Consider the following 25,088-nt stretch of genomic DNA (forward strand, 5'->3'; position numbering starts at 1 on the left):
TGTGCACTCGGATATCAGATTGCGTAAATACTGTGAGATCTAAACCGTACCAACAAGCCTCGAAGCGATCGTCGCAAAATGGACCAAGATGCAAAGTAGCAGTGCGCGGTAATGACGAGCCCCCCGTCCGGATTCTAACAAGAAGGCAATGTGTCAACAATCATTCAACTCATGAGTCAGCCTTCACAGCGACCCATTTCTCCTTAGAGTGGTTGCTATCTTTGACACCGGAATCACCAGACCCCGTACTATCGGCGGCCTTGTCAGGCTCCTCCTCTGAGGTAATGCTTTCCTCAGTGTCTGCCTCAATACCGCCGTTACTGCTGTCCGATTCAGAGCTTGACGATTCACTGGTGCTCAGGACAACGACTGGTTCGGTCGTAGTCAGAGATGTGGTGCTGCTGGAAGCACCTTCCAACTTCAAGGCGGCCTCGGCGCGGTGAGCCTTTTTGGTTTTCGCACGCTCTTTCCTTTCGGTCTTCTCTTTGACATCCTTTTCTTCTTGCTTTAAAATTTGTCTCACCATCAGGACGCGTATAATCGAGTTTGATAAGACATTACCTCTTTGGCAACCTTCTCTTCCTTCTGAATAGCTTTGTGAGTGACATCATCCAATGGAACGGGACTAAGCACGATACCTCCTTGCGTTCCTTCTCCTCGGTCTATCCCATGATCAGATATTGCAACAGAACTAAGCGAATCACAGAAACTTACCTCTTTCTTCTCCTTCGCCTCGCGCTTGAGATAAATTCAGCATAAGTCACGCAAATATTGTACCATACGTACTTCCGCCTTCTCCTTCTTGAGCTTCTCCCGGGTCTCCCGCTCCTCAATGACCCTGTAAAGTAATTCAGTTCATGATGCGCTTCTCAAGGTATGTATACGTGCCACTGCGCAACTTCATCGACGCATTCGCGTGGGCGAACCTTATTCTTTAACAAGTAACCTTGAAGTGCGGCAACCTGAAATTGCGTCAGCGGCGAATACACCATCGGTTCCGAAAACTTACGCTTAGCTCATTCTCGGGGATACTATCTGCGAAACGCTTAGCAAGCTCAGAAATTTCAGTCTCATCAAGCACAGGAATAGTGTGACTGGGCGCCTTGCGCTTTGGCAAGGGGAGATTTTTCTGCGAAGTGTCAACGTCCTTGGACAACTCTTCAGATGGAGATGCGGCTGAAGCACCAGCGGGCTTGGAGGGGAAGAAACACTTGAAAATGCCCTCGGCTTGCCATTTTGTCGCATGTGTGAAATTCACCCAGACATCCATGCGGCCTGGGCGACTAAGAGCTGGATCAAGGCGCTCAATATGGTTAGTCGTGGCAAAAAGGAGTCTGTGATAAGGCGTATCAGTGGCAAGGTTTCAGAGGGGAGTCATAGCGACACACCGGCCTTCCGCAGCGGCGACCCCATCGAGGCTGTTCAAAAGTCCACTCAAGCTTAATGTTGATCCATCGTTAGTCTCAGTGGTAGTGCTATTGGTGTTAGATGTTGTGGGAGCACCAGTTGACGATGCATCACGACTGACGGAGCGCGTGAACGCGGCATCCAGATCTTCAAGAAGCAAAATACATCTGTTATGAGAATAATATGAATACCGGGAAATGACCGTAGATGACGGAGAACCGTACCTGGATGGTACATGACCCATCAATGTTGTCAGTGTATTATCACTCATCCTGAATTCGGCAAGCGTTAATAGTTGATTACTTAGTGGGTCGGGCGACTCTTACCCCTTTGACGACAAGCTGACAACGTAGATATCCAGACCTAATTCACCCGCCAACGAATGTATCAATGAAGTCTTGCCACTATGACCAATGGTGCGTGAGTATCGGTGATATCGTGAGCACATTAATCATACGAACCTTCCAGGAACACCGTGTAACAGATATCCACGGCGGAACGGTATACCTGTATGTCATCAGGTCTAATTTCAACGTTACACCATCTCACGCACCTCTCTCAGCATACCTGGAAAAAGTAATTGATATTCTGATAACAACTAAATTCTGGGAGCTCACTCACCAATCTTCAGAACACAGGAAATCTTTGCAATCAGCCAAGAGCATATCTTTGACGCCTGGTTGCAACACGATAGAACTCATAGGGCGCTTCTGACGAGCTCCATTCCAACGCCAACAGCCATAAGTCCTTGGAATGGAATGAGATATGTTTGTACCTTAATGACAGGCCTAGACTCACGTATCGGCCATAAAAATATGGACGCGATGTTCGGCATCCTTCTCATACTCACGCTTCGCCTCAAGAACGAGTTTTTTTCAAAATGTCATTGTTGCGAGCGATCACACTGCAGGCTGATAAGCACGTTGACGGAACACTAATAAAAAGAAGAACTGACCTAATTTTCAGAGCCGAACCATGACCGTAGTCCGGATAGCGCTTGGTCCTGGTTATCTATCAAAAAGTGTGTTAGCATTCCGAGGACATTACCGAATAGTAAAAGCATACCCGAAGCCAATGGCCACGGTAATAAATGGTGTGAGTTGTATCTGGCAAAACATTCAATCACGTGGAACCCATATGCGGCAATAACTTACCTATACTGGGCATGAACGCGACCTTGCGTTTGCGACGTCCGTGTACGAGAGCATCCTCGTCTTCATCTTCATCTTCCTCCTCTAAGTCGCCCGTCGTTGACTGCGTAAGACCATTACGGCCAACGGTCCTGGTGGTAATTTCAAATTCGCGGCTGCGTCCCCACGCGGGTTGCTATTCTCAGCATCAATGTCATTCATAGTTGGTCATGTTCAAATTGCTACCCACCTTCGAAAGCCAGTGCATGAGCCTACAAACAGAGGTAAGAACTTGTTCACGATTTTGATAGATGAAATTTACCAGTCGTACGGATAGTCTTCCTGGCTGAAGTGTGCCGTCAAGAAGAAGGCTGCAGATGTCAACATTAGATACTGGCATTCCGTAAACTGGAGCGTTCCATACAGTCAAGGAAAGTATGCCATGCTCCTGCTGAGGCTCTTCTGGCCGTTTCGACAGTCCCACCGATGACAACAAGTTTCTGTCGCGAACATTTTGCGTTAGTACATTTATTGCTCCTGAACGAACACAGCGTACAAGGGTGTCTTGTATTGCGTTAGCACTGCCGACCCCCAGTGGGGATAGCATACTCTTGAGTGCATCCATCGAGGATGAGGGTATTAGAGAAAGTAGGGGGAGGCGCACTTCTTCCCGCTACGGACGGCCTTTTAAAGGTATCTTATTGGCGCCTCGTGTACAGGGTGGCGGACAAGGATGACGGGATTAATATCTCGGTAGACTTGCCCGATTGAAAGCGAGTATGATAAATAATAAGTATTGTTCTGGCGCCGTGCGATCTGAAAGGTATTAGGGCAGCGGACAACCAAAAAGGACCGTGGCGCCACATAAGATAAGCACACATAAACTAGCATAAACTTCGCTAGTAAGTCACGGTAAACGATTCAGTTTAGCGCATCCCCATTACAACTTCAATGAAACGTCAGTTCAAATCTGTGCACGTTACGTCTATCCGCCTCAAGTCCATCAAGGTTCAAATATTCATCTGCAGGTATACTTTCGAGGCGGTACTTTCACTTAACCTCAGCTGGGATAACTAAAGTTGCGGTGTTTGCCATAGGTCCTGCGATTCGTGGCGGAGCAATCACAGACCTTCGCTTATTACGGCCTGACGATACTCAGGTACTAGTACTTGTCCCATGCTATTCGCGTGGAAACATACCATTAGCTTTCCTTCTCCAAGTTCCTTGTAAGCTCAGGTCTTGCGAATTTCATTGTGGTGCTTACAATCGTACATAAAGCTTTTTTTTTGCCTGTCTCTGGTCATAAAAGAGTGACAGCATATGAACCGAACAACTTCTGTGTTTCCTCGCGGTTTCGTAATTGAACCCGAGCTAAACTTCCAGACAAATTCGGCCGAAAAGTAATACACATGCTGCTCGCAATCAATTCTGAGTTCAAACAGTCATACATCGCACGGGCAAACGGGTCTCGACGGAAGTATTGGCCTTAGCAACGACAAGCCTATCATCTTTCGTTCACAAGTTCCACAGGGAAACCCCCTGAGTGGAAGGCAGGAAATATGAAATGGAATCCAGATGGTCAGCTTTGCGCCCTCCAGAATTAATTGCAGCTCCGAGTTGGCTCCAAGTGCCAGCAGATTCGAAGACGTTGAATTCCGACGAGACGGCCAAAGCCTAGGACACAAAAGAGGTGGATAGGAGCGAAGTTTCCACGAATGGTATCATGAGCGTCCAATGATATGTCCGCCGCCACAGACTGGTGGCTGGCCTCACCTGTGGGCAAAGGGTGCACTCGGTGGAACTCCATCAAGTCTGTGCCGGATTGTCGGAAATGACCACACGCAGGTACCGGAGCATGCTGGACAGGAATACAGTCATAAAGAGTAACTGAGTGTCGCTGTCTTTCTCAGTTGCGAAGGCGACCCTAAAGTTGGTCCTCCGGCGTTCACTCGCGATCGGTGTTTAAGAGCGAATCATAGCATTTCTTTCCATGACTGGCGAGTCGAGGCCCCAAACGGATTTGACCGATCGTTCTGAAAGTATTGTCTGGACTAATCGGTCAAAAGATATCTTTCACAAGATCGTCTCCGTTTTGAAATCTAAAGCTTGTGATCTTGATAAATGCAACGGGGTAATCCTGCTGCCTCAGCAGGACGCAGACCGCGCACCCCATTCAAACGAGGGAGTCATATTCCCATCGCCACCGCACAAGTGACACAGTTTTCCGGAGTCTGATTCCTGAATATACCATATGATAAGTTCCCAGCCCCTGTCGGAGCTCCACAACATGCCCACCATGCACCAAGGCACGTTGACATATAAATTGGGAGCTCTTCTGGGTTCAGTGATATTGAGTTGTGCGCGGTAGGAATAACAAAGACGTGTCGGCATGGAGGATCTTGTATGCATTGTACATTAGAACAATTCCTCGAACCATCTGGCTCATTCGCAGCCGCATTGCAGATCAATGGCCCAGAATCTCAAAGCTTAAATACTCTGGATTATCCAATAGAGCTATGTGTAGCAGACCTTACGTGAGTACGATCTATCAAGTGAACAGCTGCTCAATGAAATAAGCAAAAATAATTCGCATTTTGCACTTACAACATATCTACAAGCAATTGCGTGATGACACGCGAATGCATGCAGGTTCAGCAAGGCCAGAAGCTCGTCGCCCGCAAAGCTACCACATCACTGATAGCTCCAAAGCTAATGGCAAATAAGCCTGACGTCTTGGACTGGGCAGCCATATTACCCACCCACCTTAAACAAGAAAGATGGCGGCGCCATTTCCGCGGCTATCACTCAAGAAACTGACCACCTGCGGAACATGCTGGGATATGTAAAAAAATGCAACCGACTGCTGTGGGCGCAACGATATAACGAAGGTTCCCGGGTGGACCGAGCACCCAGCGGAAATGAAGAAGCAGACTTTCTGGAGGGTCATGTTCAAGTCCACTGCTTACCAATGTATGGACCTTGCATTCCGGCAGCCGGATCGAAATGAACAGGGCCACACAAACTTGGGAAATTCAAAACAAGAGAACCGCCGGTGGCGTAAATTTCAAAGTTACAAATCCAACTGTTAACTGACCTCAAACTCCCAATCAATTCCAGGTATTAGGTATCTCGCCAAGTATTTCAAATTGAAACCAGTTTAGCTCACCTAAGCGGTAATGAGTTCTGCAGATGGCTAAGCATTAAACAAATTGGTGATATCTTCTACGCCACTCAAACCTTGGCAAGATCTAGACGGTACTGGACACCACCAGGTATTGCATATGCAAAGGGGCTTCAGTTAAATTAAGACCAGTACTACAAGCAGCTGGGCCACAAGATACACGGTGACTCACTTAATCTCTGCGAAGCAATTCTCCCATCTCCAATTCATCGGCTTCGTCCCTTGGAGGAGAAATAACCAATCCTTCGGCCATCTCTCTCTTCACACAGAGTTGCTCCGCAATTATTACTGTTATTGCTGACCATGCGAAAATGACGAGCCAGAAGAACAAAGAGGTGGGTATTGAAGCCGAGTAATAAGTTGTGAGTACGAGGTGACTGAAGGCGAGTGTTAGCGCGAAATCCAAGATGAAACGCGGTCGTCGAATGAGAATACATAAATAGTATATGCTGAGTATGGTCAGTTTGTTGTAAGCATCCTGGACTGTCCAACACATACTCTGCAAAGGAAGCGATAATCCATGAGAATGCTATTACCCAACCTCGCATAGGGTCGGTCCATCCGTCCCACCTGCCTTCCTCCCACCCGGAACCGAGCTGTTTACCGCCGCTCCAGGCGCCATAGTAAGCGTCCCACCTATCTTCGCCCTGCATTCCACGGACTGTTGGACGGCCAGCCATTTCTCGCCAATCCATGATCATCCCTGGTGCGGTCTCCCTCTCAACTCTAGTTTATGACTCGGCGGTTATGTGACGCACCGACATTTGTTGCCCCTCCTTCGAAGATGAGTGCGCCGGCCTCCGCAAAGATGGACAATAATGGGGGGATGAGGACGGAGAGGGTTAGATAATGGAGAGTTTGCATTGAAATAATCTGAGGTGGACGCAGACGGTTTAGACCAATGCGGACAAAACAGGACAGAGCAAAACAGAACATACCTGAGATATAAGGAGGATTGGGTCCCAGCTAGCGTTCGATGCCCGAGATGACGCCGCCATCGTTACTACAGTACTAAATTAGCTTTCAAGTCTGCAGTGGCTCCGTCGAACTACAAACCGTAAATGACCGAGGGTGCTTATGTAATCGGCAGACTAACATGAGGCTCACGGTTTTGGTCGTACTACTACTACTACGTTCAGAGGTGCCAAGAGAGTTGGTAGTTATTTCCTGTCACGAAGACTTTGGCGTGCGGCAATGTCTTACGAGCGTGCCAATGGAGGTGATGAGGAGAACTTCGAAGACAACGATAACCGTCTTCTGGCTTCTCGCTCGAGGATTGCTGTAATACACCCAGACCTGGCCTTGAGACCTTCTGTGTACTACGAAGAAGGCCCCTTCGACGCACCTTCCTCTGACGAAGGCGAGGGTCTCATTGAGAAGCAGGATCATGTTCTTTCGGATGACCCGAATATCTTCGGTGACACGGAACCGGGAAACGGTTTGCTGGTAGGAGGAAACAAGGTCAGTCATAACTTGCATTGCTCTCGTTTCTTTACTTACATTGATACCGAAGAGGCCCGCTAGCCTAAAGTACCTTATTATCTCCCTAGCATCACTAGTTTTTCTCTCTGCCTCTATTGGACTTTTTGCTGCAACATCTCTCTACAACGGACAAACTTATCGACTACCAGGTGCCAGGAAGATTTCCTTGGACCATATATTTAACGGAACGTTCAGTGCCTCACGGGAGGGTGTGCACTGGGTTCCCGAAGGTCAGTTGTGGCACTAAACAACTTTTACCCTCACGGAGATATTTCGTAGCTGGCGACGGAGTTTTCTCTATCTTCCAGAATGGACAAATTCAGCTTGTTGACCTGAAAAGTAATAAAACGACTGACCTTGTCTCCATGATGGACATCAAGGATGTAAGCCCCCTTTTCTTCGAAGTCATCGTGCGTTGAATTTAGAGCTGCCCAGGACGAGGGGAACATTATTTACTGGACAGATTGGAAGCTTTCGCCAGACATGACGTATATACTGGTGAAGGCCGACCATCTCAAGGTCAGGATCCTCCATGAGCACGGTCTTGAAATGCTGATGTGCAACATCTAGCAATGGCGCTACTCGAACTTTGGCAATTACTACGTGCATAACCTGAACACTAAAGTAACATACCCATTGGTGCCGCCCACTCATCCTCCAGTCACTGCTTATGCTACCTGGTCCCCGACTGGGCAATCTATCGCGTTCGTTGCTGCCAATGATATATATGTACTCCCATCTCCGTCGTAAGTGCCATTTCAATGCTTGTACAACAAAGCCTTCTGATGGCTTTTCCACCAGTGCTTCCACCACTCCCATTCGTGTCACCAGCTCGGGAAATACATCATTATTTAATGGTGTGCCTGATTGGATCTATGAAGAAGAAGTTTTCGCAGCTGATTACACGCTCTGGTGGTCTCCTGACTCGAGCAAGATTGCTTTTCTACGTCTCGATGAAACCGAAGTAGACGAATTTCGGTTCCCGATCTACAATCCCACAGATGATTCTTATGCTGTCGTTCCATATACCCAAGATGTTGCCATCAAATATCCCAAACCAGGCTACAACAACCCTCTTGCCTCTGTACATGTTTTCGACGTCGCACAGTACGAACGATCTGAAACATCTTCTGACTCAACTGCCGAGATTTATACTTCCGAGCTCAGTTGGGAAGGTCGCTTCCCTGCAGCTAACAGTATTATCATGGATGTCACCTGGGTGGGTCAATCGACACTCATTGTTAAGGAGGTTACTCGCGCTGCAGACAACGGTAGCGTCGTGTACTTTGATTTAACCAACATGGGATATGCAGATATCGTGAACGGAAGGGTAGTCCGAAGGCTTGGTAGTGGTGGCGAGGAAGGTGATGAGGGCTGGATTCAAAGCGTAAGAGGCTTGCATAATTGTGTAGTCATCTCTTACCGAAACACTGATTGCAGGCCCAAAATATTCTCCCTCTTCCAGACAGCCTGCGTCCAGGGCATTCATCTGCCTATCTAGATATTGTGCCAACCGACGGCTACAATCATATTGCTCTATTCGATCCCGCCGACAGTAAGACTCCATTTTTCCTCACTTCTGGCCCGTGGGAAGTCACGGGGGGCATCAAAGCAATGGATACGCAAAGAGGATTGATGTAAGTTATTTTTTAATTCCCGTCGGAGCTTTACGATTCATTGCGCCCATATTACATCTACAGATATTTCCAAGCCGCGCGGTCATCAACCCAACGCCACATCTATTCAATCCCAATTTCAGCACCAGTTTCAGGATACGTAGAGCCCATCTCGCTCACAGATGAATCAATATCCTCTTCGTACAGTACTAGCTTTTCGCCACAAGCCGGATTTTATCTTCTTGATTACAACGGACCAGCTGTACCATGGCAGCGAATTGTCGATGTTGGCAACAATGGTGATTTCATCTCTAATTACCATCATTAATACATATAGCGCTTACACCTTAATTCCAGATTTCGATTATGTTCTGACGGATAACTCTGTATTAAATACCACGCTGACTGAATTTGAAACTGCCGCCGTCACGTATTCGACAATAGACAGTGATGGCTTTGGTTAGTTTATTTGATGCGTTCTTCTCGCGATGAAACTTTATACAGCCCCTCAGAGCTAAATGTAAAGGAAATGCGCCCTCCTCGCATGGATGACTCAGGGCGGACGAAGTACCCAGTCTTGTTCTTCGTGTTTGTACCATGCCTTTTTGAAAGTAAACATGCTTATCTCTGATGCTTTCAGGTACGGTGGGCCAGAGAGTCAGCAGGTCAATGTCGAGTACAAACGAGACTGGCATGACTATCTCGTTTGCACACTCCAGTATATCGTCGTCGTCGTCGACGGTCGGGGAACTGGATTCAAGGGGCGGCACCTGCGCAACCCAGTAAGGAATAATCTTGGCTTCTGGGAAACTCAGGACCAAATCAACGCTGCACGGTACGGAACGCCTAAAATCGTGAACTGTGGTATTGAACATCTGGCAGCATCTGGGCTGGGAAAGACTATGTTGACCGGAAACGTATTGGAATTTGGGGATGGGTGAGTCGTATTAATATTGTGGATTCTGTGGCCGATATATCAATCGACTGCTGTAGTCTTATGGCGGGTTCATGGCCTCCAAGGTTGCGGAAGCAAATGCCGGTATCCACACTTTGGCCATGGCCGTTGCTGTATGTGTATATCTCACTGACGAAGTCATTGCACTCACTAGCAAGTCTAGCCTGTGACCAGTTGGAGACTATATGATTCCATTTATACAGAACGGTACATGGACTTGCCTGACAATAATCCTGGAGGTTACATCAACGCCTCCATTTCACATGTAGAGGGCTTCAAGAGCATAGATTATCTCCTCGCTCATGGCAGCGGAGATGACAATGTCCACTATGCAAACACAGCTCACTTGTTAGATATGTTCACGGAAGCTCAAGTCAGAAACTTTCGTTTCAGGATGTTCACAGACAGGTTCGCTAATGGAATCCATTCCACATAGTACAACGCTGACTATTCACATCGTGTAGCGATCACTCGATCAGTCGCAGAGGTGCAAATAGAGAAGTTTTCGAGTACATGGCTCTGTTCCTCATTGAAAAATGGGGGAAAGGTGGCCGGCGACGCGGCTGGTGATTGAATACTAGTATGTGTGTACATAGATCTTCAATTTTCGTAAATTTCCACATCAGAAGCGGAGAATGCGGGTATATACTCATGTTGGGCCCAAACCATAACTGGTTTCAGAACTGGATAATTTTGAAGCTGGGAAAACGCCTCAATGATGACTCGGATCTTATGGGTGCAGCCAACAATCTTCACGATTCCGATATGGCAGCTTCTAGTTGGTTTTGCGCAGATCTTCACCCATAGGCTTTACCTACCTGACGGTCAAGAATGCAGGCATTCGTGAACTTCGCTTGGAAACTTAGAAGATCCTAGAAGATCAAATGCGCTGGCAATGCGCTGGAAGACAACCTATGTGACGGCAGGATCCATATACTGGGTAGACGTTGGATGTCTTCGCTTTGACCCCCGGCTTCAAGTTACGTTGATTCTGCAATGCATGTACCATGCTCCTACTACTTACTAGATTCGAAGCCTTGCTTTAATTCGTCATTATACATGAGGAATCACTAATCCATCATCCCTTACTAGAATTCAGACCCTTCTGGCAACCGAGAATACAAAGCTAACTCGAAATCTTTTCATTTCCGGACTCAGACGATTTCCAAAGGAAGCAATGTCTCCAGCTGGGATGAGAGCGCCCTCTGATATCTGAGAGCTCTAGGATAGCATATTCGCCCGGCTTTGGTGTGTTCGCCGTTCGGTGTCTTCAATGCCTTAGCGTAATGCTTACATAATATACAACTACAGTGATTCCGAGTTCAGGATTTTGCAACACGCCCTTTGATTTATCCATCAAGAAGCCAACACTTGTGCGGTTAAGAGAATCAATCAATCACCGTGTAGTCTTACAACGCACAGGACTGGGTATTATTTACATCCCGACCCAGCCGCATCTAACGCCACCCTCTGCTGGCTGGTGTTACCTTTTGGTATCATGCCATGTGCACAACTGTTCTAGCTTCTCGCGGTCAGCGCTGGAAGGCTGAGTGCGCGTTACCGTGTCTAGGCGGATCAGGTCGATATTTCCATCTCGAGCTCTCGGGGGCCAGTACTACCTATTTTTCGGCACTGGGTGGTTCCAATTCTTGACTAGAAATTCTTACATGATTCAATGATATGGGGATGGTGGTTAACTCCGCCTAAGGTTAGTTTCGAGTCACTTTGGGGGGATGGTTTGGCAGAGTGGGTGTTGGGTTGATTCCTCGCGCTAAAGAGCTGTCGCACGCTGATTTCATCCGGACATCACCACTCCCACGGGGAAGCTTGGTGCTCTTTTCGACCGCAATCGAAGGGGTGGGGAAATTCAAGAATCAAAGAGGTAGATGAGGCGGTGGACCTGTTCAACTCCTTCAGCCATCCATAAACATATGGCACTGGTCAACAGGTTTGGACTAGTAACTTTCCAGTGCGCTCGATCACAGATATACTTTGAGCTACCCTTTGACCATTATGATCCACGTTATCCGGGAATCGTGTATCTCGCACTCATCTAGCACCAAATTTTAGCGCGTAGAACTTTAGAACTTGGGTCATGCTGAAAACGGTAAGCCTTGACGTCTCCCATTTCGTCTTCAAATCTGTTTACGGAGCTTTCCACATGCCGTTATCCTCGAGAAGTCCCTAAATAGCTCTCAGACATGATAATCGGATGCAGTCGATCTTCTGGGAATAGATATCCTCGTCTCTAAAGAAAGCCCCGCGATGTCCTGCCCTTGTTGCATAAAAGACCCTAGAACGACACGCCTTGTTGAATACGCTCTGGAAGAAGAGTACACAGCGGATACTTGGGTCTCACTGTTACCTCGACAACCTTTCAGGCTCGGGTGATTGCACATGCTCAGCACATCCAATGAACGACCGACTACGCTGCACATCTATAATTTCGGGAGTGTGTTTGGCAATCGTAAGATTATCAAGGGGGAAGACAAGGTCACAACTTTGTGAGTTTTGAGGATATTTTCGATTGTTTCATCATCTTTTACTTTGTCTATCGCTGTTACAGATATTTTATGCAGAACACGCGGGGTTCGATGCACTGGACTTTTAATCTGCACGCTGATGGCCCAGATGGTCCTCTGCTCTGTCGAGCTCAGTCTTCGTACAATGGACCACCAATGTTGGATGAAGTCAACCATGGGCCTACGATTTTATCCATGACTGCCATCAGACGGCCAGTTAAGATGGAGAGGAAGCGTGGGGCCTTCAACGGAACTGTTTTCTTCGAGGGTCCCGATCATAAGGAGTATCGCTGGCAAACGACTGCACGGCTGTTTAGTGCTGCGATGGAGGTGCGTGCAAGGGCGGGTCGGATGTGGCGGCATTTATCACGTAGCTCTTGTCAGTGTTTAGATGCCGAGGACGCCCTCATAGCGACATATCGCGTTACATCCATGTCAGTGACGAAAGATGGTGTTCTCGTGGTTCAACCCGTATGTTTCTATTTCTGCAATTCCTGGTCTTTGTAATCATTTCTATGACAGTCGGGGAAGTTCATGCTGGACCTGCTCGTTGCTACCAGCCTTGCGATGCGCACACCCAATAACTAAAGTGTCTCTCGGACACGATCTCTTTTACCTCTGCTTGGTATGGTCATCCCTTTGGTGCTATTTTTATTGCGCGGGTCGTATTTTCGTAATTCACCACATCGGCAGTTTCTATTGGTATGTATCTATGTACGCACAAACAAAGGCAATAGTAAACGGTGCAACAACGAAAGCTCACGCTTCGATTAATTTCGGGAACAAGTGGTGATCGGGTCCAAGAACGCTTGTTTAGTATGCATTCATCTTTCCCGTAGCGGACACCATTGACGTTTTCTTGTGAACACTCTGACCGTGGATTCTTTGAACGCAGTATAATTCCCATATCGATCTTTACCTGACCAGCTGCAAACTAACTGTTTCTCCCGCCCATCTGGCGGTCTATTCCAGCGTTGGTGACAAACGTCAAATCAGTAGGGTTTAGATCCCTCCACCTGGCCTTTATATTACTGTAAGAGTGACATGCAAGGTGACGCAGATGAAAATGTTCACGACAATTCCACCAGCACAATGGCATTGGGATATGAAATTCATGCAAAAATAGCCTGGGGCCAGGCCCTACTACTAGAAGCAACTAAAATTTGATATTGATCTACTGATATGCCGGCTGCATTAAGTCCATAGACCAACTATAAGTAAGCTAGTAGACCCGCATCTGTGTGCCATAATTATATGCATGCCTTGTTAAACGTTGGACTAAAGACAGTCTCAGCGTCGTGAATAGAACCGCTAATATTGGAAGTACCTAAAGACAGAGTCTAGAGGTACGATACAGTGAGATGAAGACAGCGTGCAAGAAACATCGAACATACCTCAGCGTCGTGAATAGAACCGCTGAGGTACAAATAAGGCGAGACAACAAGATTAGTATAAGGTGTATGTATAGAGTCCGGAGACGGAAAAGGAAATCTATCTATGGTTGCGATGTTGAACATCCAACATGCCTAACCCTACAATCATCAAGGCTGCTTTTTATGGTGGATCTTTGGTCACAGTTCAATTTGCCGCCATGCCGCATACATTTTTCACAAAAATCATGTCACTTGTATGTCACACCAGGTTTCCGGGCTGACACGACAACATTGCACGTTGCTGAAACATTCATGCTCGTTGTGAGCAACAGTGAGCTCGACTACTGCAGCACCACTTTGTGCTACCTGTTGTCCAGCATGTACAGTGCTAGTCTCAAATCTGTCTGACAGCAGATTCACGTTGATGCCATGTGTGTGCTCCACTTAAGCCCAAGGTTTTGGTACTCTTTGATAATTCCAACTGTACACAGCTGTCTCAAGAGTGTGGAATGTGATCACCTTGTACTGCTGCAGGTAGGCAATGGCACGGGTAACCCGTGGGTATCCACGAGCGTACCCGCATCCATACCCACCACTTACCCGCACCCATGGTTCAAGGGTATGCTCGGGTATGGGTTTTGACGAGGGTATGCAAAGGGTATCATGGGTAAATAACCTGCAGCGGGTAACCCGTGACCCACATACATATATATAAGTACAACGAATGTTAGTAGTAGTAGTAACAACACAATAACAGCTAAATCTTGATGGCATCCCAGCCAGTAAGCAAGTCATCCTCTTCGCCATCAACATCTGCGAGTACAGTGACAGCTTTCACATCATTGTCGTGCACCAAGCCTAGTTTGCTCCAGATCCCAACACATAGTAAAGCACAAATGGTTTGCGATGACAGTTGGCTTCAAATGTGTGAGAGCAACAGCCATCCACAGCTAAAAATGTGTTCAATGTCGACGGATGTAGCTGGATTGGTAGGGTTAGTTACGATGTGTCACGGCTGAGGCAAGAACATACTGGGAATACTTAAATAATCGATTGCCATGCGGGAGAGACGCAAGTAGGTTGATTGGTGCTTGTGCCACCAAGCAATGACACTGCCAGGGACATGCTCACAGTCAGTGCTGAGATACGTGGTGAGCTCATTTGTGACCGAGCACGTGGGAGCTGTAAGAGCGGGGAGACAATCGAAGATGTTATCTTTTTTTGAGGACTTGGACTTGGAGAAAATTAGCTATGTCCATGATAATTAATGAACTGACATACCTTTTGAGTGTCTGGCTCATGCGAACCAGTGCGCGACTCGTTGTCATCCGAATCAATGGCAATATCAGCATATGAAAGGTCAAACTCATCCCGCACAAGGTCAGATGCAGTTTTGATCCAGTCCGCCTCCCAACCCGTGTTCTTGAAGTAGTTGAGCTTGTTGTGCGGATGAAGCACTTTGATAGGTTCATTAGTGTAGTTAGCATCAAACGAAGTGAATACAGACGTACCCATGGCGATTCGGTATGTTTGAGACATGTCAGTAAGCGAGTAGTACCTGTCCAGTGTCTTCTTGCCCATAGTGAGAGATGCACGAATTGAGGTGTTGAGGTCTTTGTCAAATGAGTGAGTAGTTAGCATCTCGTCAATATGATCCATGGCAGGGATCACAATAGCGAGGTTCGGGGTAGCATGTGAAAAGAAAGTGGTTGCATCCTTTAAGATCTAGATGTGCGCCATGAATCAGTACATCATGGACAATACTGCGACTTACCAGTAAAGTGTCCCGCAATTGCTGAGCTATTCCCCACTCGCTCTCACTCAACTCAAACTTGCGCAACCCAAATTTGCGATCTCCGGTGAAGTCATCAAGAGCTTGACAGTACTCAATGGCGAAGTCTAGCATGTCGAAGGTAGAATTCCACCTGGTGGAAACATCCCGAGGCATGATGCGAACTGGTAGTTGTAGCTCATCGAGGATCACCTTCCATGCTGGCAAAAACAGCGTGGTGGAGTGAATTATCTTGAACGCAAGTTTCTGGAGCTGTACCATGTGATATGCTGACATGTCAGCGTTGTTTATGGTGAGTCATCACATAACCTACTTTCACAAGCACCAGCTTGACCAGTCTGAGTGTCTTATGCAGTCCTGCACGTTCGGCAGGACTCAGATTTGCCACCTCGTCGACCCACCCATCCATATCATCAATGTCAGCATCTTCAGGATTTCCTTCACCTCTCTCTGCAATTGTCCTCTCATCATCAATGGTCATGCCTTTCGCAAGTTCCTGCAAGAGTTGTTCTTCAACATCATCATCGTCCAGGACATCAAGCGCTTTGGGGGACTTGTCATTGTTGTCATCTGGGATGACACTCTTGTTTTTTGGTATGTCAAACTGTCGCATTATTGACTTTGCGATGAGATTGACGATATGGAGAAAACAGCGTGTTTGGCTGAGTTCACCACCAAACAACTCAACTCGCTTTGCGAGTTCATTTGTCAGTGTGTCATTCGCACTCACATTATCCGCCATCAAGCTCAGCATCTATTACTTTGTGAGTAAAATCTTGAGCTATGTTTTTGCATGCACCTTATCTGATATACTGAACTCATCTAGTATTTTTGCGAATGCAGCGGCAAGGTTTACCCCCGAGTGAGACTGGATGTTGGTTAGTATACAGTGTATCCAGGTACGAAGCCTTTATTGTACCTCTGAAACCTCAACTATGTCCAATATCATCGCTAATGGCTCTCCATCATGTTCTAGATGTACGGAGACTGCAATGAATGCCTTATGGTTGGGCGAAGTCCACCTGTCTGTGGCAAAACTCAACTGCCCATTGTATTCCTGGTAAGATATGAGATTTATATTGTGTTTGAGTATAGTGAGGGTACTGAACTTGTAGCATCTTAGCAATTCGTTGTCGTGTGCAAGCGAACACCAGCTTAACGTCGCGCGAGACTGTCGATGGAGAAGGTATGTAGTACTCAGGCCTACCCGTTTTCATTAACGACTGAAAGCCACGATCTTTGATGATTGTGAATGGTTGCAGGCTTTCAGCCACCCAGCGGACAATCTCCACTCTGTTGCCACCATCAACTTCGGCATCAGCACAATCACAACATGAGTAAGTACTTTGTTTCTGTTCTTGTGTGTTGCCGGTGCGAATATGTGACCTTGCCTTTCCCCGTGCGTTCGAAAGATGCTGTGATAGAGCCGTCTTTTGCCCCAGAGATAATGGTACATGCCTCTTGAGCATTCTTTGTTTCATCAGCAAGCTTAACAGTCTCTTCGCCCCAACAGATCTTAGCGTGCTTCTGCATATTACTGGTTGACTTTGCATCCTTCTTGTCAAGGTAACGATGGACCCCTTTCTTGCAGCTCGTTGCTGCACACTTGAATTCATGGAAGCGGTGGCCTTCGTGATAACCAATTTCCGGAATTGGGTGATAGAATGCATAAACAGGCGAGTTCCAGTCCCCCTTCAGACATTCTATGCTCAAATGTTAACTAACTCATCACCTTGGTTATGTATCCAGGCTTACCAAGTTCAGTTTCCAAACTGTTATCAACATCCTCGTGTTTGGAGGAGACCTCAATAACATCATTATCACTGTGAAGAGCCTCTTCCTCTTCCTCGGTCCGGACGACTGCTCGATGGCTTTGTGTTGAAGGAGTTGGCGCGGTGTCATGCATGGTATGGAACTCATACCATGACATTGATAGACAGGAAGTACCCACAGAGAGTACACTAAGGTGTACCTCATTGTATTATTATGATTGGTTCCATTTTGACAGATTTACTTGTATTTATATTTCCAGTATGATAGTTTTCACCTTTCCCCTTTTCTTTTCATTTCTTTTGTGTGGTTTATTCAGCCACCAGTGAGCCACCAAGATGTGTTAGTAAGCATGTCATGTGATAGGCAATATTCTGCTTTATAAGAATCCTGCATGATTTGTCATGTGGCTTCCATTTGTTTCCATTTGCTTCTATTTGTTTCAGGCTCATTCAGCCACAGAATCCTTCAGTGAGCCACCAGATGTGTTTGTAAGCATGTCATGTGATAGGCAATAATCTGATTTGTAAGGATTTGTCATGCTTCATCATGCTTCGTCATGCTTCATCATGATTTATCATGCTTTGTAATATTATGAACTTTATTTGTAAACTACTTTGTAAGCAGCTGATTCAGCACTGCCAAATGGCATGGTTAGTAAGCCAGTGACTTACTAATGCTGTGATGAGTCATGCTTAGTAAAATGGCCTCCCAAAAGGTATAAAAGGAGCCCATTCTACACTGAGTAATAATAACTTCCCACTTTTCACTCTTCTCTCAAACCGTGAGAGTCCGTAAGACTTAAAAGTGCAGGCCGCGAGTGCCTTGAAGTAAGATAAACATTGTATCAGAGATTAGTTGTATACTACCTTACAAGGGTCGCTTATATAACAATCTATTTATAAACTACTTGTTGTGTGCTACCTTTCAGGGGCTGAGTATACAACACCAGAACAGCTTTCGTACTAGGCTTTACGTATTTAAGACAGACTTCATTACTTGTTGTGTACTACCTTACAGGGGTTGAGTATACAACACCAGAACAGCTTTCTAACTAGGCTTCACATATTTTAAGACAGACTCTCTTTTTTTCAGGAAGGGAGATACGAGAACACGACAAAGTTGAGACAGACTTTCATAGGTTGAGACACAACCTACGAGATTGAAACAGATCTTTCCATCAGAGCATTAGGGAATCTACGAGTATTCCACCAGAGAACAACAAGAAGAGGACACGTCAGCAAACCCTCCCAAGAACTCACACGTTATCTACCATGAAAACTAGAAAAGTCGTAGACCGTGTACTTAAGGACTGGCAAGAAGTCTTATCCTGTATAGTTGTGTTGTCACTATACACGTGTTGTACATAAGACCCTTAAGTAGTAAGACAGCGGTCTGGACGACTGCTCAATGGCTTTGTGTTGAAGGAGTTGGCAAGTCTTCGGAATCTGATGCCACAGTCATGGGACACTTCCCTGACTTTTTGGAGGTAAGTTCATGACTTGCCTTACGTTTTATGATCCGTTTGACATTTGATAAGAATTCTCATGCCTTTTCGGTGGGCTTGCGCTGTCTTTTGTCTGCCATTGATGCGAAGTACGAGATTTTCTCAGGTAGAAGCAATTCTTAGATTAGAAGTATTTCCTTAATAGATTAGGGTGGCAAATCCTCATTTAAGGTTTGTGATGATGTGCCATATAAGGGTAAAACTATACAGTTGAATTGCCTTCATGTTCAAATGTTCGCGAGCTAAATACCCACCAACCCATACCTAGGGGTATGGGTATTTGAAGGGTCAACAAGCTGAGACCCCTACCCAACCCACAAGTACCCCTACCCATGACCCACGTGGGTATCCAAAACCCATGGCATTGCCTACACGCACACAACTTGGGCTGTGCTGGCTCTTATACATGATAGCCAGATACTACACCCCAAGGGTCAATTATTCTTATTGCTCACACACCCAGTATACCATATACCATATAGATGTAATTACTGCGCAATGATTGAGTTGAATGTCCGGCTATTGTTAAAGCAGAATCCTGAAAAGTTCTTGTGTGCGTGAGCAGGCTTGCCAATGGGTTATATATTTGTTGTCATGTAAGGAAAGAAAGTGACTGTGGTGTTGTGGTTGTATACAGTGTGGCTAATTAGGATCAAGGCTCTCTACACACCGCCGACTGGGTAGGAGTCTGCACATAGACATCATTCTACATCTGTTCTCGTGCCTCGAACTCACGTAGAATACAATAACCGATAGTAGGTGTGTAACTCACCTGTGACATCACTCTATGGGATATACAATGATAAATATGAGATATACAACGATAAATATAGCGGAATGTGAAAAATGCACGCGGCATGACGCCAAATCGAACCGTCACTAAAGATCCATCATAGTTTTTGGAGGCCATTACAGCTGTTTGCATAAATGATGACAGTACACGACTTTTTGGGAAAGAAGAAAAATTAAATATTCTAGTGTGGCACTTCGTCTTGCGCCGCAACAATCAACCGCAATCAACATCGATGTATCAAAAAATCAGTCGCGACGTCAAACTCGCTGCCGTCAATCTCTACGAGCGTCAACACCTTTCTCTTCAGGACATTCTCGCTTGTGTTGGACAACTTGGATTCTCGGAAAGTACTTTCTGGCGTGTCCTTAAACTTTGGCGCAAGACAGGCAACGTTGTTAGCCCCACCTGTAGCCTTCTTGGTTTCTTCATTTCTGAGTATGAATACACTATGAGAGTGTACGAGATCGAGACATTGTGTGGTGGTGGAGGTACTGAGTAAAATCTCACATTCAGGTATTCAAGAATCAATGGTCAATGAACTTCGAACAATTGTACCTTCCTTGGGCTTGGGAGGGCGACTAGGGCCGCGTTTTTCGTTTTCTGGTGATTCTAGTTAGGAAGTGGGTTCCACGACAATTGTTTCATCCCCTGGAGAGATGTCATACTGGTCCCTGACAGCCGCCGTTATCGAATCGTCGTCAGAGTCCATAGAATCAGAGGATATCGAGTTTGTCATTTTCGACTCAATCGTAAGTCACATACATGCGGGATGCGTTATTTACTGCTGTGTAAGATTTATTTATTTATTCTTCTTTCTCAAAAAGTCGCGTACTGTCATCATTTATGCAAACAGCTGTAATATTGAGGTGTGCAGTTCGGAGAGATCTGAGGGTGTTCACTCGCATATAGGCTTACGGCGTGCGTGCTTTGGACTTATTACTCACGTGTTTTCGCATTTCCCTATTTATATCCCAACGTTCGTACTGAAATTATCCTTCTTCTTCCCGAACTTCGATATCGAACCATCGCACTCGAGCTCTCGAACTCTCATAATATATAACGACGTCCTGTTTACTCGTATCCAATCCTTAAGTGTTATCTGTCCACTGTCATCTTGGACAGATTTCCAGTATTAGAAAGGGCTGCAGTTATTAACGTCCTCAGTCACTCAGGCTCAGGGGTTATCCTTTTTCCGAACGCATATAAGCATCTTCTCAAACTCTTCTTTCCTCTAACATGCTTTTCAACGAGGCAGGTGTGTTTCTTCTGACGCCGTGGCTAGTGGATTTTCTGCACCTCTGATCCGTGTTCCAGCGTGTTTCAGTATGCGAGTGCCGAAGGAAACCATTCAGATATGGTGTAAGTTCTGAGCATATCATTGAGGATCTAGGTGATATCGTAGAACATCGTGGCTAACTGCTCTACCTGCTACGTACAGTGACTCATGGAGGCAGAATCTATCCTGGAGGAACCACCACTGTCGCGTCTTACTTTTTTGCCGTCAGTCGCGAAGACGAGTGGACAAGCATACTTTGCAGAAGATCGGTAGTGGTGAGATGCTTCTTTAACATCAGGTTTTCCTCTTTAAGCAGGCTTCCTATAGGTGATACATGTGGGCTGGATTTTGCACTGCGTCGCGCATTCGTTTCGTGTTCCCATTGTGGGCTACATACTTGATGGTACGATTACGTCTCATGCTACATTATTGGCCGTAGAACACTCTACTTATCATGACACACTACTGATTTCTCTGCCCATTTGATATTTCCCCTGCCACACCTCACACCTCCGGATCTCATGTACCCCCTCCACAGATGGCTTTGATGCTGGGCTGCCTTTCAGTCGTATGGGAATCCAAGATCACATACTCGCCTCCGTAGTATCCCCTCGATATCCACAACGGGTATCTCGCCCTTTTGTGCCGCGGAGTCAGCCACAAACACCTCTCTGCATCCTGCCGAACGTCCTCCAGAAGCGAAAGCGCCAGAGAGACAGCCCCGCCTACCCCAACGCACTGCATAGTGAATCAGGAGACAGTCTCCCGCGACGTCCACGTAAACGCCATATGCTCTCGGAGCTATCATCATCATCATCAGCAGAAAGTTTATCCGACATTGCGATTACAGAAGTACACATCTCCGCAGTCACTAAACGTAACCACGACGCTAGATCAACTCATGTTGTTACACCCGATATATGCGTTGCAAATACTCCTCCCGATAATCACGCGTCATCCGCTCCCCGTCACCTTACCCCATCCTTCAAAGCTATGTCAAAATACAAATCTCAGGTGTCATCATTCCACGGGTCTCCGCGAAATGATCAGGGGCATGAGAAGGCTGGTGACCTCAACTTGAATTACGCCTATGAACGTACCTCTGAATTTACTATCACCGCGAACGGTACCAGTCCTGTTGCGTGTCCGAAGGACTCTCCTCCTGTACCGGCGATCGACTTCACCCGACTGCAATTTCCTTCCAGGAACAGTTTGCGCTTTCCTCTTCTACGTTTAGAACCAGTCACTACAGCTGCCAAAGTCGGGAGCAGGGGGGATGGTGAAAATTCTGCTAGGCCGCCGGCAGCCTCAAATCACACTCCCAACCGGTTTGCGCAGGATGTGCCTTCAGCTACACAGCAACCAGGCAAGTTGGCGGCGCCAGGAGCTTGCAGTAGCAGAAATCATGAAGATACGGAAGCCGCATTGCCCGTCACACGCCAAGACACGTGAGTGGAATCCTCCAGCTCTCCTAGACGCCTTGGCGAAGCTATTGACTCCAGACACGACACGGTGACATATCACATGGATCAACTTATACGGACGAGAAAACGTGCTACAGGTCGCGATGACGTTCGATTTGCAGCGCTATGGGAGAGCAATGCGATGTGGAAGGGTATGAGATTTTGGCATGAAGACCTGAAAAAGCCGACGTGGAATGCGGATGCAGATATGCAGTATCATAGGAGATTTTAAATGTGCATTCATGTCGACCTCGACCTCGCTTCGTCGAGCCAAGGAGACTTGCAATTTGTTATTAGCTGTACCACCTATGCCGGAAGCTTTATAAATTCCGGAGATGAAGGACATGTTTGATATTGAAAGTCCAACGCACAGGGTTGAATCTACCGATTTCGGCTTTGAAGGAGCTTAGCACAGTCTTGCTACTCCACCGTCCAGGCGGGTTTGCACCATGCGGCTCGCACATCTAAGCACCGAACATTAGGTAAGAAGTAACAACATTTGGAACGCCGGTTGGCATGTGGGTCATTCACTCCTATCATATTAATATTGGATCGACTATCAGATCTTCAGACACGACCGGGAATTGTCCGACGCTAAGCATCAGTACAGCATACCGAACAATCAAGATCAATGCCCTGGTTTGTAGTCAGGGCGCAACGAACGGACGACCTTTCCGACTCTCCAGATCTCCTGCTCGTCAATCTCTTTCAACTCCTTGGCCAAGTCTTCGCGATAAGTGGCGCGCCCGTTAAATTCGAGTGCCTTGCGCGTCTCCGTGCCATTCTTTACGCTTTCATAAAGCTTCTCAAACACCGGGCGATTTGTTGCCTCGAAGATCGGCGCCCAGTCAAGGGCCCCTCGTCGAGCGGTGGTGGAACAAGCGTTGAACATGTAATCCATGCTGTGGATAGTTATAAGTCAATGACTTGTGAATTCAGAGTGATAGAGATATTTACCCCTTTTCTCCGATCAAAGGATACAGAGATTGAGTGGCTTCTTCGACGGTTTCATTGAATGCCTCTGAAGGCGAATGGCCGTTTGCACGAAGCACCTTGTATTGTGCGCAGAATAATCCCTCTGTAAACGGTTAACCAGTCAGACTGCAATCAATGACACGACAGCGATGGACTGACGGATAGCGGCTGCGAGCTAGGAAAGAGACTCGATCTTAGCGTATGCATGCAGATTGATGACGGAGCACTTACCACACCACGTTCACCAGTCAAATCTGAGAACACCTCCTTCTCGAAGGTTGTTTCGTACATGTAGCCAGAGCCGATAGCGACCCCAATAGCCACGGCTTTCTCCATTGCTTTGCCAGTTACGTCTTGAAAAACGGCGACACTGGAGTTGATGCCTCTGCCTTCTTTGAACAGGGTTCGGACAGTGCGACCAGATCCTTTTGGTGCTACTAGAATAACGTCGACATCCTTCGGAGGAATCACCTTGGTATCATCTTTGTATACCACTGAAAACCCATGCGAGAAGTAGAGTGTCTTGCCCTTCGTTATCAGAGGAGAGATATGAGACCATGTTGATGACTGTGCTGCATCTGAGAGTAAGTTCATGACGATTGTACCCTTGTCAATGGCTTCCTCGATGGAAAAGAGTGATTCTCCAGGTACCTGTAGCACAAATCGTCAAAAATCATCTGCATGAACATTTGAGATTCAACCAACCCATCCATCCTCCACTGCCTGTTTCCAGCTTTCTCCATTCTCGCGGACGCCAATGACCACATTCAAGCCGTTGTCACGAGCATTCAAGCCCTGACCATGTCCTTGCGAGCCATAGCCAATGAGGGCGAGCGTGTCATTTTTGAAGTAGTTTTGAAGTTTTGCCAGAGGCCAATCACTGCGCTCGTACACAACTTCTTTTGAACCAGCGAAATCGAGCGTCTTCAACCCTCTGGTGACACGAACCTGAAGGAGTTCATGATACCTTCTTATTTTTTCTCCTTGATTGACTACTATTGTGACTTACGCGCTTAATGTTCGTCACAAAAGAGCTTTGGGCCGGCTGTTGACGCGCCAATAGCGAATAGGTGGCAGCCTGGAATGGCTTTTTTATTAATAACCTTGGACTAGCTCGTGCTTGGCGGGAAAGAGCGCGCAGACATGCTGTGGAGGAGGTCATTTGACGATCAAAGTAGAATCCAAGGTGTCAAGCGCCGGAACATAGGGCCGCGGCATCAGTTCTTAAAACTAAAGACCGGGTCGCCAATCAGTAACCGAGTAGTAGGATCAATGATGCAGCTGCATGGCTAGCCCCGATATTGTCTCCACCGTCTTGACGCCGTTTGACAGCATCGGAGTCTGATGGAGGTCCAGCACAGCAGGTAGGGGGCACACCATACTCACCGCCGCCGACCGGAGTTATCAGGATTCAGGAGATCATGGTGACTATCATAAATCACAGTGATGCTAGTCGTGCATTAGGTCACCTACTAATATCATAGCGCAGCTTCAAGGTGAAATTTTCAAGCAGGTTGTTTCTTTCTGATCACGATGGAATTAGCTACTCCACTTGGACTAGTGGTTTGGATCATGTGAATCTTCCAACTAGAATTCTGGCTTGGTGTTCTTGGCCTATGATATTCCGTGCCCGCCGCCGGGCACCGCATTTAATTATGATTAGGATTGCTCCGCAGAAACCCGAGCGCTCGTGAGTGTGCAAGTTACGTACATAACATAATTTTTTATGTCTTTAACTCCCCATACTCATCCGTGCTTTCTTGATACTATAACTTGAACATTGTGTACGGTCCAACACGAGTCTGAAGCCATTATAAAGATCACACCAGTTAATTACACATGCGAT

The 25,088-nt window shown here is 46.7% G+C and overlaps 9 protein-coding genes across 9 annotated transcripts; 4 read left to right on the forward strand and 5 right to left on the reverse strand.

Annotated features, from left to right (window-relative positions):
* Positions 1-169: 169 nt before the first annotated feature.
* On the reverse strand, positions 170-3,162 carry DFJ58DRAFT_726940 (P-loop containing nucleoside triphosphate hydrolase protein; the record flags this gene model as incomplete). Its single annotated transcript, XM_041385419.1, has 20 exons — positions 170-505; positions 562-585; positions 639-662; positions 715-738; positions 787-838; positions 892-962; positions 1,010-1,334; positions 1,389-1,574; positions 1,632-1,679; positions 1,734-1,811; positions 1,869-1,914; positions 1,961-1,974; positions 2,029-2,154; positions 2,363-2,418; positions 2,473-2,513; positions 2,562-2,733; positions 2,788-2,809; positions 2,860-2,908; positions 2,962-3,037; positions 3,094-3,162. The coding sequence occupies 20 exons, from the start codon at positions 3,160-3,162 to the stop codon at positions 170-172; spliced, it is 1,839 nt and encodes a 612-aa protein (XP_041244855.1).
* A 2,537-nt stretch (positions 3,163-5,699) lies between these two features.
* On the reverse strand, positions 5,700-6,753 carry DFJ58DRAFT_783479 (integral membrane protein S linking to the trans Golgi network-domain-containing protein). Its single transcript, XM_041389903.1, has 4 exons — positions 6,657-6,753; positions 6,477-6,591; positions 6,217-6,421; positions 5,700-6,167 (listed from the first exon to the last, which is right to left on the reverse strand). The coding sequence occupies exons 1-4, from the start codon at positions 6,714-6,716 to the stop codon at positions 5,891-5,893; spliced, it is 657 nt and encodes a 218-aa protein (XP_041244856.1). The 5' UTR covers positions 6,717-6,753; the 3' UTR covers positions 5,700-5,890.
* A 99-nt stretch (positions 6,754-6,852) lies between these two features.
* DFJ58DRAFT_783487 (dipeptidyl aminopeptidase) lies at positions 6,853-10,457 on the forward strand. Its single transcript, XM_041389904.1, has 15 exons — positions 6,853-7,179; positions 7,232-7,430; positions 7,480-7,583; positions 7,636-7,719; positions 7,771-7,946; positions 8,002-8,587; positions 8,641-8,837; positions 8,901-9,115; positions 9,174-9,275; positions 9,329-9,404; positions 9,457-9,651; positions 9,699-9,753; positions 9,810-9,884; positions 9,935-10,179; positions 10,236-10,457. The coding sequence occupies exons 1-15, from the start codon at positions 6,913-6,915 to the stop codon at positions 10,339-10,341; spliced, it is 2,682 nt and encodes an 893-aa protein (XP_041244857.1). The 5' UTR covers positions 6,853-6,912; the 3' UTR covers positions 10,342-10,457.
* A 1,578-nt stretch (positions 10,458-12,035) lies between these two features.
* DFJ58DRAFT_330013 (uncharacterized protein) lies at positions 12,036-12,903 on the forward strand. The gene is made up of 3 exons (XM_041379884.1): positions 12,036-12,275; positions 12,338-12,764; positions 12,816-12,903. The coding sequence occupies exons 1-3, from the start codon at positions 12,169-12,171 to the stop codon at positions 12,879-12,881; spliced, it is 600 nt and encodes a 199-aa protein (XP_041244858.1). The 5' UTR covers positions 12,036-12,168; the 3' UTR covers positions 12,882-12,903.
* A 2,185-nt stretch (positions 12,904-15,088) lies between these two features.
* On the reverse strand, positions 15,089-15,710 carry DFJ58DRAFT_642646 (ribonuclease H-like domain-containing protein; the record flags this gene model as incomplete). The annotated part of the gene is made up of 3 exons (XM_041381371.1): positions 15,089-15,123; positions 15,178-15,391; positions 15,441-15,710. Coding segments are annotated over 3 exons (519 nt in total), but the record flags the coding sequence as incomplete, so codon positions are not given.
* Positions 15,711-16,368: 658 nt separating this feature from the next.
* On the reverse strand, positions 16,369-17,162 carry DFJ58DRAFT_659107 (uncharacterized protein; the record flags this gene model as incomplete). Its single annotated transcript, XM_041382068.1, has 3 exons — positions 16,369-16,515; positions 16,568-16,721; positions 16,792-17,162. Coding segments are annotated over 3 exons (672 nt in total), but the record flags the coding sequence as incomplete, so codon positions are not given.
* A 2,556-nt stretch (positions 17,163-19,718) lies between these two features.
* Positions 19,719-20,098, forward strand: DFJ58DRAFT_783494 (uncharacterized protein). The gene is made up of 2 exons (XM_041389905.1): positions 19,719-19,984; positions 20,042-20,098. Exons 1-2 carry the CDS (start codon positions 19,761-19,763, stop codon positions 20,064-20,066), a joined length of 249 nt encoding a protein of 82 aa, XP_041244861.1. The 5' UTR covers positions 19,719-19,760; the 3' UTR covers positions 20,067-20,098.
* A 435-nt stretch (positions 20,099-20,533) lies between these two features.
* DFJ58DRAFT_783497 (uncharacterized protein) lies at positions 20,534-22,610 on the forward strand. Its single transcript, XM_041389906.1, has 6 exons — positions 20,534-20,783; positions 20,843-20,887; positions 20,967-21,079; positions 21,132-21,207; positions 21,343-22,252; positions 22,307-22,610. Exons 1-6 carry the CDS (start codon positions 20,765-20,767, stop codon positions 22,497-22,499), a joined length of 1,356 nt encoding a protein of 451 aa, XP_041244862.1. The 5' UTR covers positions 20,534-20,764; the 3' UTR covers positions 22,500-22,610.
* A 102-nt stretch (positions 22,611-22,712) lies between these two features.
* Positions 22,713-24,643, reverse strand: DFJ58DRAFT_783501 (uncharacterized protein). Its single transcript, XM_041389907.1, has 6 exons — positions 24,252-24,643; positions 23,948-24,190; positions 23,474-23,893; positions 23,402-23,417; positions 23,225-23,345; positions 22,713-23,169 (listed from the first exon to the last, which is right to left on the reverse strand). Exons 1-6 carry the CDS (start codon positions 24,402-24,404, stop codon positions 22,896-22,898), a joined length of 1,227 nt encoding a protein of 408 aa, XP_041244863.1. The 5' UTR covers positions 24,405-24,643; the 3' UTR covers positions 22,713-22,895.
* Positions 24,644-25,088: the final 445 nt, after the last annotated feature.

Source organism: Suillus subalutaceus, assembly GCF_016647625.1.
Source record: "Suillus subalutaceus strain FC151 chromosome Unknown DFJ58scaffold_41, whole genome shotgun sequence".
Taxonomy (NCBI): Eukaryota; Fungi; Basidiomycota; class Agaricomycetes; order Boletales; family Suillaceae; genus Suillus; species Suillus subalutaceus.

Coding starts and splice junctions, on each gene's coding strand:
- DFJ58DRAFT_783479 (XM_041389903.1), bottom strand. CDS start 6,716: ATGGCGGCGTCATCTCGGGCATCGAACGCTAGCTGGGACCCAATCCTC. Junction 6,592..6,656: donor CAATCCTCCTTATATCTCAG/GTATGTTCTGTT, acceptor CGTCCACCTCAG/ATTATTTCAATGCAAACTCT. Junction 6,168..6,216: donor ATTATCGCTTCCTTTGCAGA/GTATGTGTTGGA, acceptor GACCATACTCAG/CATATACTATTTATGTATTC.
- DFJ58DRAFT_783487 (XM_041389904.1), top strand. CDS start 6,913: ATGTCTTACGAGCGTGCCAATGGAGGTGATGAGGAGAACTTCGAAGAC. Junction 7,720..7,770: donor TGAAGGCCGACCATCTCAAG/GTCAGGATCCTC, acceptor TGCAACATCTAG/CAATGGCGCTACTCGAACTT. Junction 7,947..8,001: donor TATGTACTCCCATCTCCGTC/GTAAGTGCCATT, acceptor CTTTTCCACCAG/TGCTTCCACCACTCCCATTC.
- DFJ58DRAFT_330013 (XM_041379884.1), top strand. CDS start 12,169: ATGCTCAGCACATCCAATGAACGACCGACTACGCTGCACATCTATAAT. Junction 12,276..12,337: donor GAAGACAAGGTCACAACTTT/GTGAGTTTTGAG, acceptor TCGCTGTTACAG/ATATTTTATGCAGAACACGC. Junction 12,765..12,815: donor GTGTTCTCGTGGTTCAACCC/GTATGTTTCTAT, acceptor TTTCTATGACAG/TCGGGGAAGTTCATGCTGGA.
- DFJ58DRAFT_783494 (XM_041389905.1), top strand. CDS start 19,761: ATGTATCAAAAAATCAGTCGCGACGTCAAACTCGCTGCCGTCAATCTC. Junction 19,985..20,041: donor TATGAATACACTATGAGAGT/GTACGAGATCGA, acceptor TCTCACATTCAG/GTATTCAAGAATCAATGGTC.
- DFJ58DRAFT_783497 (XM_041389906.1), top strand. Junction 21,208..21,342: donor TGTGGGCTACATACTTGATG/GTACGATTACGT, acceptor CCCCCTCCACAG/ATGGCTTTGATGCTGGGCTG. Junction 22,253..22,306: donor CCCGTCACACGCCAAGACAC/GTGAGTGGAATC, acceptor TATTGACTCCAG/ACACGACACGGTGACATATC.
- DFJ58DRAFT_783501 (XM_041389907.1), bottom strand. CDS start 24,404: ATGACCTCCTCCACAGCATGTCTGCGCGCTCTTTCCCGCCAAGCACGA. Junction 24,191..24,251: donor TTGTGACGAACATTAAGCGC/GTAAGTCACAAT, acceptor GAACTCCTTCAG/GTTCGTGTCACCAGAGGGTT. Junction 23,170..23,224: donor CCTTTGATCGGAGAAAAGGG/GTAAATATCTCT, acceptor AACTATCCACAG/CATGGATTACATGTTCAACG.